This window comes from Nanorana parkeri, unplaced genomic scaffold (assembly GCF_000935625.1).
Source record: "Nanorana parkeri isolate BGI_ZX_2015 unplaced genomic scaffold, ASM93562v1 scaffold219, whole genome shotgun sequence".
NCBI lineage: Eukaryota > Metazoa > Chordata > Amphibia > Anura > Dicroglossidae > Nanorana > Nanorana parkeri.
This window is the reverse complement of record NW_017306487.1, coordinates 1,396,086-1,409,865: the sequence shown is the minus strand read 5'-3', so window position 1 is coordinate 1,409,865 and position 13,780 is coordinate 1,396,086. Positions and strand designations below refer to the sequence as shown.

At 39.4% G+C, this 13,780-nt stretch overlaps 1 protein-coding gene across 1 annotated transcript in view; it reads right to left on the bottom strand.

Moving 5' to 3' along the window:
• The window catches only part of MYRIP (myosin VIIA and Rab interacting protein), a 309,369-nt gene that overhangs the window by 159,783 nt on the left and 135,806 nt on the right, over nucleotides 1-13,780 (bottom strand). The window contains exon 3 of the mRNA XM_018555942.1: nucleotides 13,359-13,580. Within this exon, the coding sequence (XP_018411444.1) occupies nucleotides 13,359-13,580 (222 nt within the window). The remainder of the gene's footprint in view (nucleotides 1-13,358; nucleotides 13,581-13,780) is intronic.

Genomic DNA, 13,780 nt, shown 5'->3' with positions numbered 1-13,780 from the left:
TTCAAACATCTCCATCAATGCCCAGAAAGCAGCTGTGAAAGTATGTGTAAAATATCAACTTTACCTTCCTGCATCTATTGGAAAGCCAAGGTTTGGTTGGGGTTACACTGGGAAATTAAATATTGATCATGTGAAAACCCCATAACGTAAACCACTCATACACCGGGGTAATTTAAATAGGACCTATAGTGTAAAAAGATCATAAGCAGATGTCATCTTCAAAAAAAACATGATCAGTCATATCTAGAGATATAGGCAGCTGAAGGAATATGATATTTTTCCTGTCAAATTCAAGCTTGGCTCCAATGCCTATGACCTCCTGAGCCTTCGTTCTGGACAATAAGGCAGCACATTGCACTAAAGAACTCATAGGTAGGCAGCAGAGGATTAAGCCAAACTCATATTTTATAGGTCATTTAATTTTAGCTGCCTATACCCTGGAGCTACTGATTGTTTTGACAGTATTCATCATATGCTCCGTACGATTTGCCCTTGTTTTTGACAGGTCTACTTTACCTTTGTTGTATATTATGATGTGAAAATCTCAGAAAATATGCTTATCTCAAGATTCTACTATGCATAGATATGCTCTGCAAAAAAAGAAATTAAAAACTAATGAAGTCCAACCAAGAGGTTTATTTACTAGTTCACATAGGATTTCCAGGATGCCGACCTGCAGACAGGAGGACCATACTCTGCAATGGTGTACATGTTGGCCAAGGGAACTAGAATGTGGTCGAACCCCCACCCAAAAAAAACTCTTTACCAGTTCACTGAGAGGATCAATTCACCCAACATATTGGGATTGATGTGTCCCACAAATCGTACTGACCTGTTTCAGGTCTTAGATCAGGCAAATTGGTTCCCTCATCCCTAATAATATACCTACATTTCTAAAAAAAATTATAAACTGCATAGCTAAGTGATTAGTCACATTCAAATGAACTTGTTCTATGATGCAGCACCCTTTAAACCTCTCGCCACTCATCTTCAGGCCTTGTTCACACCAAGCGCGGAGCAGGTGCAGACCAGTTACCTACCGGAGCAAAACTGCATCCAATGTATTCCAATAGTATTTTTAGCTCTAGTTCACATTGCAGCGTTCCGTTCCAGAGCAGTTCCAGAGCAGGTAAAACAACTGCAGCAGGCCCTATTTTACCTGCTCTGGAACGCATGCAAACACATCAAAATGCATGCAAACGCCTGGAACGCACTGAAAGTCCATTTTAAACTAAACAAAAAAAATATTTTTTTTACCAAAAACGGCCCGCAATGCTTCAAAAACTTCATATCCTAAAAATAAATAAACATATTCCATCCCCAAATAAATTCCCCAGGTTGCTTTTGTTCACTGTGCAAGCATCAGCTTTAAAATACTAGTTGCCTGGCTTTAATGCTGATCTAATAGCGTCAATACTTTGCTTGTCATTGACCTAAGACAAGTATGCAGATTAAGAGTCTATAGCTTTCTAGCTTTACTCTGCCTGCAATTACTGCCTGCCTGCTGGCACAGCATTAAGCCAAAGCCAGGCAATCACCATTTTCAGAGTAAGGTAAGCAATTTCAGCCCCTACATTTTTCAGTGCATGCTTTCTTTTAAAACATTTTGGTTTTCCTTTCAATCTGTTTGTGTTGGACACAACACTTCAATACATGCATTCAATGAAGATCACCATTATATAACAGACTGTGGGCTGCTTTGCTGCATTCAGATGAAGAACTAATATAGTGAAAATACAATAAACATACGATTACATGATGCCATAAAAGCCAGAACAATTTCTCCATTACTGGTGGTGTATTATAAAAATGATTTTTTTACGCCTTTACGTGACTATAAAGCGCATATTCCAGTTTGTAATTTTACTCTTAAATACTTTAGATGCAATTGTGCGCAAAGCTTGTGCCTGCTTTTTAGCCCATTCTAGGAAGAACACTAGACATAATAGCACACAACACACAAAGCCAATATGAGTTTCTATTTTTGTTTAGCTATGTGATTGCACTTTAAAGGGTAATTCCACTTTTGCAGTCAAATATGAAAAGAAACCCAGTATATATTTGCAATGTGTCCCAATCCACAGAGCATACCTCAAAATACATTAAAAAAATATATTTCTTACCTTCTAGATGTTTTTTGGAACAAGCCTTGGGGCAGGCTGCAAACTATTCTGAACAATTTCACAGTGAAAGTGGAAAGGGATGCAGTGGGTACGGTCAGTTTCCTCTCATTAACACACAATGTAGAACACAAGCCCTGAGACCTGTAAAGACCATCTCCGGGCAAACACAAAAAGCACCCTTGAGGAGGTGCTTCCCCTACACTGCAAAGCAGATTTACTTACCTGATCCCTGCTCCTGCTAGCTCCCTTGAGGCTTCTAGGCTGGTCCCTGCAGGCTTTTCTCCTCAGGGCTCTGGTTGTCTAAAGACCACTGACGTCATCATGTCTATCGCAAGTTTCCCAGACCTGCATTAGACGTGAGGGTGCTGAGGGACATTCCACCAGCCAGAGCAGAGGGGAAGAAGAGGAAGGTGCTGACCACTGAGGGGATGAGGATCAGGTAAGTATATCTGCTTTATTCCTGCCCCCGCACAAAAACAAGCACTTAAAGTGACATTAAACCCTCAGATGTTTTAACACAATCCAATACTGTAATGTGTGCCTTACTGTAATCCATGGTAGTTTCCCTTCTCTTTGCTGCTCTTCCTTTTAAATCCTCATGTCTTCTCATGCTTGGGGAGAACTTCCCTTTGCAGCTCAGGGCCTCTTCCCGTAGTGCTGGCTCAGGTTACAAACCTATACACAGACACCATATATCCATTCCTGAGACAAGGCAGTCTGCTGCAAAACAGAAGTTCTGCCCAGCATGAGAACAGATACAGATTTAAAAGGAAGAGCAGTAAAGAGAAGGGAAACAACCATGGATTACAGTAAGGCACACATTACAGTATTGTTTTATGTTAAAAAATCTGAGGGTTTAATGTCACTTTAACCCTTGCAGTGCGGAGGTAGTCCCACTGCAAAGGTTAAGATTTTATATGGCCAGAGTTCTTCTTTAAAGAGGATCTTTACCCTTATTATCAAAATAACAACAAAGGAACCTTTAGACATGTTTAGTAATGACAATCTACAAGCACATACTTCTAGATAATTGCCAGCTTTTTATTCTTTGCATCCCTTATATTTCTTTTCTTCCTAATTCTTCTAACAGTGGCAATTTTTACCAAGGACAGATTGCTAGATCTGTTTGTGTTTTCATTCCTGCGCTAAATGAGTGATACTTAGTGTAAATACTTTAATAAATTATATAATATTAAATAGTGAATTATGAATAATGTGAAAGCTGCTGCAATAAAGACAACTGGGTCGAATCATATGTATTTACAAATATGCAGCACCAATCTTGTGAATGTGCCTAACTAAGTGATGACTAAATAAAGTGTTTACCTCTATTGGTCCATCGACCTATATTCCAACCATGATGAGTGATAAAAATGTAATATTTATAAATAAATAAATCAGCGATCAGTATGTATAGGTCACTATACACCTTCAAAATTATCTAGTGCCCAAAGTATATCCGCCAAACATAAAAAGCAAAAATCAGTGTATAACACTATGGGGTCTATTCACGAAGCTGCCGAGGGCAGCCGAGTGAATGACCGATCTGAAGTGAAGTGAGCCGAACATGAATGCCGCCGAGCGGCATTCGGCTCGGCTGTTCTGCTCGGTCCCTCAGAGATACCGAGCAGAACAGAAAAAGAGTGAAAAAAAGTTAAAAAAGTAAATAGAAAACGATTGTGCGGAGCTAGCAGTGACAGCTAGCTCCGCCCAATAGTTTCCTATTGTCCGGCGGCTCTGCTGCTGTAAAAAAAAAGAAAAAAAACAATCTCTGGGAGCCTCCCGCTCCCGGGCCGCCAAGGAGAGAAACACTGATGTGTCTTTTTTTTTCTTTATTCTGACATGATCGATGTCAGAATAGAAAAAAAAAGAAAAAGAAATTTTCCCATTGAAAAGCATTGGGGCATTACTATTGGCTATTTCAATTTGCAATAGCCAATAGTAAACTAGTATTGTACCCGCCTTCTGCTGATGGACCTGATGGGGAACTGCAGCAGAGGGCAGGTACAATGCTAATTTACTATTGGCTATTGCAATTTGAAATAGTAATGTCCCAATGCTTCTCAATGGGAAAAAAATAAAAAATTTCTGACATGGATCGTGTTAGAATAAAGAAAAAAAAGGACACCTTCCTGGTGCACAAAGTCTATCACAATCTGTGCGTTGATGTGAGCGGTCCTGTGAAACTTGCTGGGGATTTAGGCAAGTGCCGTACGTCTCCCCTCAAAGTGTCCACTCACCGTGATGTGATGGCTGTAGTAAGCAGCCGAAAGCGCTTGTATGGTAACTCACAGAGCCGCAGCGTCCTCATTGTGTCTTTTTCCAATCGGTTTCCAGCGAGCGGCGTGTCTCCATATTCATACAAAGAAAAAACTCTTCATTGTGTAATCATTTCCAAAAGGGCTTTATTTTAAATCCAGTAAGAAAACATAACAAAGTCTTTGCCGGCCGGTAAAATAGTAAAACAACGAACTCCTGTGTTTGGTATGACGTGAATTAAGCCCGCCCCTACACGTTTTGTCGTTACGCCGTGCAGGTCGTGCAGGTCTATCCTGTCATACCAACTCCTCTCCTTTATAGTGAGACCAATTAGTGCATTATCTATGGGACACCGCTAGATGTCCCCCTAAAACCTGATGAAACTTTCTATAATGATATGTGTCTAAATAAATCATGAATTGATTTTTTATCCATATACAAAATATATACTAAAATAAGTTGAAAACTGGTGGCACATCTTTAAAATCTTTAACTGCAAGATCCAGAACGAATGTTGACGTTAGAGTACTGAGTCGTTCTGGACTAAGTATAAATACCATAATCCAATTATTCAGTCTTATACTGTATTGACCATTTTGTACCTCATGGATACCTGATATTTTTCGTACAATATTAATATACCTGACAAATATATTATAAATTAATAAATTACTAACAAACTAAATTACTTTATCCATTTAAAATCGATATCCTTTAAAATTCTTTAACAGTACGAACCAGAACGATTAGTCGTCCTAGACCAGGGGTCAGCAACCCGCGGTTCTGGAGCCGCATGTGGCTCTTTCATCTCTATGGTGCGGCTCCCTGTCCAGGGGCGGAATTACCGCCAGGGCCTCGGAGCCTGAAGGGGGGCCCAGTAAGGTCCGGTCCTGGGCACCCCCCTGGTGGAATATGTGGCAGTGCAGGGTCCCAGGGCCCCGCACTGCCGACGGGCTTCTCAGCAAGGGGGTGGGTTCTGTGACTCACCTCCTCTCCTGGCCGTTTCCCTAGTAACAGGCGGCGAAAGAGGAGAAGTGTGTGTGTCACATGTCACGTATGTGCTGGAGAGTCGTATGTGGTGTGTCATATGTGCTGGAGAACCGATCAGCCCTGGAACAGCTGATCGGTCCTGAAATGCCACTTCTATCCGACTCTGTGAGTGGGGTGGAATGTGAGATCGCAGCTGTGGGAAACGGGTCCAATTGGCTCTTTGAGTGTTTAAGGTTGCTGACCCCTGTCCTAGACTAAGTGTAAATACCCTATTGCAATACTTCTTCTTATACTATCTTGACCATTTTGTACCTCATGGATGCCTGATATTTTTCGTGCAGTATTAGTATGCCTAAATACATATTATAAATTAATTAAAACTGAATTACTATATCCATTTTAAAATCAATATCCTCTTATATATAACTGGTGCATATATTTCTTATAGGAGAAAAGTCCCCTTTATACCCGACAATACATCATTCCTAAACATTTTAGTACCATGTTGATCAATGTCATATGTTGCTCATATTTCAGATCGTCATCTGATGCTTAATTTTTATTATTGTAATTTTCTTTGATAAACTTTGTGCACCAGGAATGCTAAAGGATTATATGGACTATTCACGGTGTTTCAACACTAATATTAATATTCAAAAGGGATACTGTGGGGTTCACTGTCCAGGGTTATTGAATAACCGAACCACAGATACACAGGTGTATATATAGTGTTACGAGTACGCAACTCAGTCACTCATTTTTGCACTGTTTCACTTATATATAGTGTTATACACTGATTTTTGCTTTTTTTGTTTGGCGGATATACTTTGGACACTAGATAATTTTGAAGGTGTATAGTGACCTATACATACTGATCGCTTATTTATTTATTTATATATATTACATTTTTATCACTCATCACGGTTGGAATATAGGTCGATGGACCAATAGAGGTATACACTTTAGTTAGGCAGATTACTAGATCTCCCTTTACTTCCTGGAACTCTGACACATGTGACTAGGACATGTGACCGTGCACATCATCTCAGGGGAGGAAAATGCAGTGTTCAAATCAGCACAGACAGAATTAATGAAGGTAAACAAACTCCCCAGCCCCTTTCTTAACATTACATAAGGAAGAAAATGTCAGTTTTGGCATTTTCACAAAACAGCAAGTAAAAAGCAAGCAGGAATTTTGAAATATTGTTGGTAATGGGAACATGTAACATATATAAAGAAGACATTATACCAATATGGCTTCAAAGTGGAAATACACTTTAACTCGTTAATTGAAATGATACCCTCACTGGTTCCCCAGCTGCACCTTAATTTTTCTTCCACTATTCAATTTTTGATATATAGCATGTTGTAACTGAAAGTCCATTGCAGCCACTATATTTATTTATATGTCTAGTCAAGAGTCAGATGATATGTTTGGTGCATTAGGAACAATAGCAATCATTTAGAAATATATATTCTGGGTGGTTAGTTCTTTCCATAAAGTTGGATGGTTTAGGGGTCTGCATGCATTAGAGGTGAAACATATGTAGCCACCTTGCCTTAAGCTATTTAAAGGCTGTCAGTCTGTAGTTAGTCTGATTCGGATTAATAGTTTGGCTTTCTGATGTTTCTCCTAAGCTCTAGTGACTGTTTGCTTCTGTCTGCTGATAGGTAGTGTCCCTGGCAATAGTGTGGAAGGATGCACAAAACAGAGTTGGGGATGTTTGTACCTCCTAAGCCAATCACTAGCAGGTTTGTTACCGGTGGTGCATGCTGAGAGAGGGTATCAGAGCATCAGAGTGAAAATCTGTTTACTATTAGCCACTTGAGGGTCAGTAAGTGTTTTTGGGGCAGCTATGGTACTGTGAACCCCACATAGGCTCGGAGGGCCCGATACATTCAGCGCCTCCTTCAGGCGTGAGCGATACCCATACATATACAATTGTTATCCATCCCAGCAGTTTTCAGCCTCATGAACCAATGAACATCTTATGTCTTTAGGAAATGTGTATCCTTAGAATCCCATAATGCTCTGTGACACCAGTGTCATAGGGTAAAACCTGTATTAAAAGTTGTTTGCAAAGAAAATTGTACAAAGATCATAAAAAAAGATATAAAACACCAAAGATATAAAAAAACTAGCCCAAACCTATTGTAGTTAGCTTTTTTAGAAAACACATTGATTAGTGTATTCATATATATTGTACGGATGTAGTTGACTAAACTACAAAATATTACAATGATTATGGTTCAAAATACCCGGCCGGTTTTTGAGACAGGAATGAATAGCAAGCCTAAATCATGAAGAAAGTTCAATCCGTGAATATGCACAAGGTCAGAAGGAAGCTTTTAGTGCTTTTTTTTTATTGAAAGGCTAAAAGCTTATTTAGAAATAAAGCACAATGAAAATTATATAGTGATGAAGGGCAGCACTTGTTTGGACTGAAACTAAGTGTATAGAAAGAAAACTCTGAGAGCACAATGCCGGGGAATCTTTAAGGCCTATGTGGTAGACAAATACATGTCATTTTCTCTTATTCCCTTCAACCTCCAACTCCCAGAGATATTCAGTTAATAGTAAGCCAGGCAAAGAGAACGGTGACATAAATGCAACAGAACATGGTTAGAAATGACATAGAGCTGAAGTTTAGTAAAACATTGCTATTTTTTTGGAGGGGCAGGGTAATAATATACTTCTAATGAAGTGCATTGTATGTTCTGCTGGCTTCTAGTTGTGTAATGATACTCCCCTCAGCGATGCCAGATACTCCCTACAGTGCTGATCTTGAGGTCCTGCCTTTCTCTCGTCCCTTTGGCCATTAAGAAAACTCCTTGTATTATTTTCCCAGAATGCAAGGTGTTCTGTAAATGGACAAGGGAGATCCTGTCATACATCCTCCTCAGTCACAGAACACATTGCATTCTGAGAAAATAATATAATAGCAGGAATTTATTTAAAAATGGAGCAGGTAGAATCTGGAGCAGTTGCCCATGGCAGCCAAATAGCTTCTCTCTTCAGTTTGTTCCATTAAGCTTTGAAAATGAAAGGCAGACGCTGATTGATTGCCGTCCAGATACTGTCTGCTCCAGTTTTGATAAATTCCCCTCAAGGAGTTTTGAGATTTGATTTTACTACAGGAAGTGAAGGAAAATCCCTGCAAAGGGGACACAAAATAACACATTTATAGGACAGTGTGGAAGGGTCACATTGATGTAGATATGATGGAATAGCAGAAATGACAATAGCATGACAACACGTTTTCTTTTGGGTTGAATTCCTTATTGGTTATAATAAAAATGATAGAACATTTACATGTAACTCATATGTACAAGGCTGATGTACCTTGGACGCTACTATAGGCATAATTCTATTCCTCTCAGGTAATAAATACCCATCTAACGATGTTATCATGAGTGGTCAGTATGTGTTGTACTATGTAGATATAATTGGATATGTGCTGTTTGTTTGTGCATTGCTAAAAAGAAAAAGAAAAAAAAAATTCCCTTAAAAATAAAAGTGTGAAAAGGTCAGAACTTCTGAGAATGTTTTTATGGCTGTCAGTGTTTACCTGCATAGGGTGACAACCACTTGCCTTATTTGTGTACAGGTGTCACAGGGAAAGGAAGTGAGGGAAAATCTTCTGAACAGGTTTACAGTCAGAAATAATAACTCTACCATTGTATTCAAAACAAATTAAAAAAACATCTTTGGCTGGAATTAGGCTTTAAAAAGAGAACTAAAGCCACACTTTTTTGGGGGCTATAGTTCTCTTTTGGATCAAAGGAGTATATTTACTAATGTACATCTGTGACCCAAAATGAGCATATAGCGAACTACTACCCACTATTTTCTGACACTGCAGAGCCGCACTGCAGCGGGAAAAGATCCCAACAATATTGATAGTATCCACCCCCTGCCTGAATGACAACGGGATCTTCCTCTCTACAGCCAAAACCAGCTGTGCCCGCCCCCTTCCCTCTTTTCTGCCAATGAGCGACTGATAGTACCTTTTCTCTGCATGTAGAAGACCATGAGCTGAGTGATCAGCGGTACATGATCGCTCAGCTCTTGATCTATAGAGCCGGCATGTGACATCTGCAGTTTCACACGCTGACTCTAAGCAATGGGAAGAGTACATTTTACTTCTCCTTTAAACTCAGGGTTGATTATATCATCTGTCATCAAAAGCAATTTAGTACATGAATCCATAGCTCAGTGATAGATATACCGTCTAATAAATGGCATAATTTGATTGCAATTATGCACAGGCAGCATACTGTGTTTACACAAAATGGTGATTGTTGCACCATGTATTTAAACATCCCTGCCAGGTTTATTCCAAGTATGTTACACTCCTGTTACTAAATAAACAGCAGCCACCTACCATCAGACTTATTTACCCGCATGCAATACCCATCTCTAGTAACACCCCTACTGTAGCATCTGTCTGTCATTACTTTCTTCCTGTTTCCATGGTGTTGTAGATATTTATAGTGCAATGGCAGTCATCTAGCTAAAGCATTGTGTTTTCATGATTAACACGCAGAAACAAATCCTTAACTGTCCCATAGGATATGGAAATGTACTGACGAAGCCTTCAGGGTGGAAGTACCTTATAAGGGTGCTGGTAATAGGATTTAGCCTATAAGGAGGCATCAGAGGATGCAGAATCCATATCGAAGCAAACATTTCCTACCTATAACATATTTGTTGTGTCTTCTAGAACTATAGAAAGCTGTATAGCTGAAATCTGTAGTTGCAATTTTGAATTGGAATTCATATGTTAACTGTTTTCTCACCGCTGGATTTCTAAAATCGCTCAGTCATAAATTCATAAGTAGTCATAATAAAGGAATACAGAGACTTTCTACTTTTAGTAGAACTCCAGGGGAAAAAAAAAAAATGTCACATTTGCTGCGTCCAGCTTAGTTACCTCTAATGCTTGGTATACTACATCCGGAGGGCTGTTGGGGATACTAAAAATCCTAGTTGTATTCATGATGGATTATTGGCAACTATCCGGAGCAGCTGTGCATGGCAACCAATCAGCTTCTCTGTTCTGTTTGGTCAGTTAAGATTTGAAAATGAAAGAGAGAAGCTGATTGCTGTGCACAGCTGCTCCAGATTTTGTCTGCTCCAGTTTCGATAAACTCCCTTCAGTGTATTCTATTTACAGAATACAAGGCACTCTCTGATTGTACAAGAGGGGATCCTGACGTTCATCCCTCCTTCTTTCCCTTTGTCAATTTAAAGAAATCATTGTGTTCCGTGAATAGAATACAAGACATTTTCTAAAAGGACAAGGGGGAGGAAAGTGAAGTGTAAACTATGCTATGCTTCATATCAGTTTAGCTGAGATTAAACCTGCCAGTAAATGCAGCATTAATACAGGTTGCCTACACCTGCATTAGTGGTAACTAAATCAGACCTAGCAAAAATTACTTTTTTTTTCACTTTAAAGCCCAACTGAACTTACAGTTTAAAGCACCTAAATATATTCTAAGTACATCAAAACCTAAGCATTTTAAAGTCTTACAGTTTCATTTCTTTACAAAGCAGCCACAGCCTGGGTAGAAACACCTGCCTTCTACCAACACACTGCGAAGAAGCACCTTTGCACTCTGTGGAAGCAGTGGTCCCGACACACCGCCTACTGTGTCAAACCTATAGCTCTGCAATCAGCAAAGCTTATGGTGCCTGCTGATTGGAGAACGCTGGCTTTGACTCAGCAGTAGGGTATGTCAGACCTTTGCATGGAGATTACTGCTTCCACACAGAGAACATGGGTTCATCTTTGCAAGATGCTGGCAGGGGACAGGCTTTTCTATTTAGGCTCTGGCAATAAGCAAACTATAACACTTTGAACCCCAGTTGTGCACCTGGAATGTATATAGCTGATCCAAATAAAAGTTCAATTGGGTTTTAAAATAAAATTGTGCCATTATTACTGTATATGGTCTGTGACAGCTAGAGATGAGTCCATCAAATGGGTTGGCAGGACTTACACAAATAGTTCCCAATGTGCTCAACCTACTTCATTGGCATTTCATTTGCTTTTTAATTTTTCATTTTATTGAGGGGAAAAATGCTGCCCCTTACCAGCAATGTAAATGTTTCTGCTGAATGAATGAAATGATTAAAAATTACATTGTTAACACTGGAGGGTTGGAATTTTCCAAAGTACCATGTTTCGCTTACTTACTTAATGAAGAGGCAATGATGATAAAAATCCATGTACATCTTTTTAACTATTTATTGATCAGAGTTGAATAATGTTAATTGTAATTATGTATTTATTTATTTTATATTTCAATAGCTTCATGGGATAGCATTTATAAGTCCAAAGGTCTCCTTTTTAAGATCACTAGGGAGAGGGTTGCAAGCTCCACATACCTCACCCTCTTCCCCCTGACACACTCACACTTCCTTTCTACAACAAGGGTCAAATAGCCTATTGCCGAGCAGCTTGATATTGGTGTTTGAGCTGAGATAGGTACCCCATGTGTGATGTTGAATGGCACACAGGTCAGCATCAACAAAGCCGTTGGCCATCAGTCCTCCTGCTCTCTTGTTATGGAAATAGCTGCCCATATGCCTGGTATAACGGGCTGGTACTGTATAATGTAAACCTCTGAATAGGTTCACTTTATTAGAAACCTTATCAGCAAATTGTTACCTTCCCACTGCTCCTCCACCACTCCAGGAGCAGAGTTGGCCCTGTGTATGCTCCAAGTCACAACATGAAGCTGACACAGGGCTACGGACTTTTAATCCGACCCAATGTAATAGCGCTTGGTGCCTGATGAGCCAGATACCAAGCACTGACAGCAGTGGCAGGAAGTGAAGAAAAGGTAAGTTGCTGGTGCAGACACTATTAAAATGAATCATATTGCTTTCCTCTGATCAATGGATGAGAATACAACAAAACAGTTCACAAAAGCAGAGCAGAGGAAATGGCAGAATAGTCGGGTTTCTCTTATCTGCAGTGACAGCAAAGCAAGGTTATAAAACATTTCCTGTAACTGTGCAGGTAGCTAAGGTTCAATAGAGTGTAACAGATTTATTAAAGAACAGCTGACATGAAAACAATATTTATTTGTATGCCATTCTATGTTTTTAGGGCCCATTCACACTAGCCCAGAGCGTTTTTCTGTGTGGGCTAGTGTACTTTGTGTGTGGGTGCTGTGCTGTTTCAGCATTTGCACTGTTTACATTTTTCTTTTTTTTAAAGGAGAACTATGGGGAAAAACACTGACCCCATAGTTCTCCTTTAAAACTTTATTAAAGTGTCACAAAATGACACTGCATTAAAGTTAATGCACTGCAGCTGAGTTGCGTTAACCGATGGGGACTTTGGCATGTCTGCATTTTCCTACGCGCTGCAACCCAGCTCACTTCAATATTGTAGTGTGAATAGGACACACACAAAAAAGGTCTTCTGTGTGCCCTGGCTGTGACTTGATTTGTTCTTGTGCAGAAACAAGTAGAGAAAGAGTCACTAGCACACCATCAATGCCAGGTGCCTGATGAAGGGACCCTGCGAGGTCTCGAAACGTTGCTTAATTTTTGTGATACGATGATCAATTGGCATCAATAAAAGCATTTTTGATGTAAACATGAAGGTGTGTTGGTAGTTCGCCCTCTTCTTGTATCTGTGTGGTGCTATCCACAAGTTACTAGAATACCCACAAGGAACCACAAGGTGTGCGTTGGCATATCTACACAGTTCTTGTGCAGAAAAACGCAGGTCACTGCACATAGTGTGAACAAGTCTTTATCATTATTTTGTTACATTTTATACTTACATACATAGATCAGTATGAAATCTCTTTTTTTGTAAAATGTTCGTTTTTTTTCTATGAATAAGAGGCATATTTTAACCACCATGGTTCATCTCTTTCAACATTATATTACTGGACCTTGCCGAGCAAAATCTCATTCAACTCAACTCAATCACATGTAATAATAAATTTAAAGATACTAACTTTGTTTGCTGGCAGACATTACACATCCAAGCCTTCTCTTTCTTCTGGAAGGAGCTGCAGTTTTTGCAGATGTTGAACTTGCAGTCCAGACACTGGCGCTTGGAATTGATGAGAAAGGTAAACGGAGAGCAGCATCGGATGCAGCAGTGCTCGTTGAACTTCTGTTGCTTTGACAAAATAGAACATTTGTTGCCTTCATCATCCAACTTTTGCTTTAATTCGCTGAAAAGAGAAGATGGTTGTTCTTAATTATTTAGCAAAGAAACATTATTCACTGCTAGACATATAATGAAAAAATTTCCAACATTTATCCATCTTAGCAATATGAGCATTTCAAACAGCGTGGACCTAAAGTAGATGTACATAAATCATTTTTCGCTTAGCAATAATTTTTTCAAATAAAATAGTTTTATCCATATTTT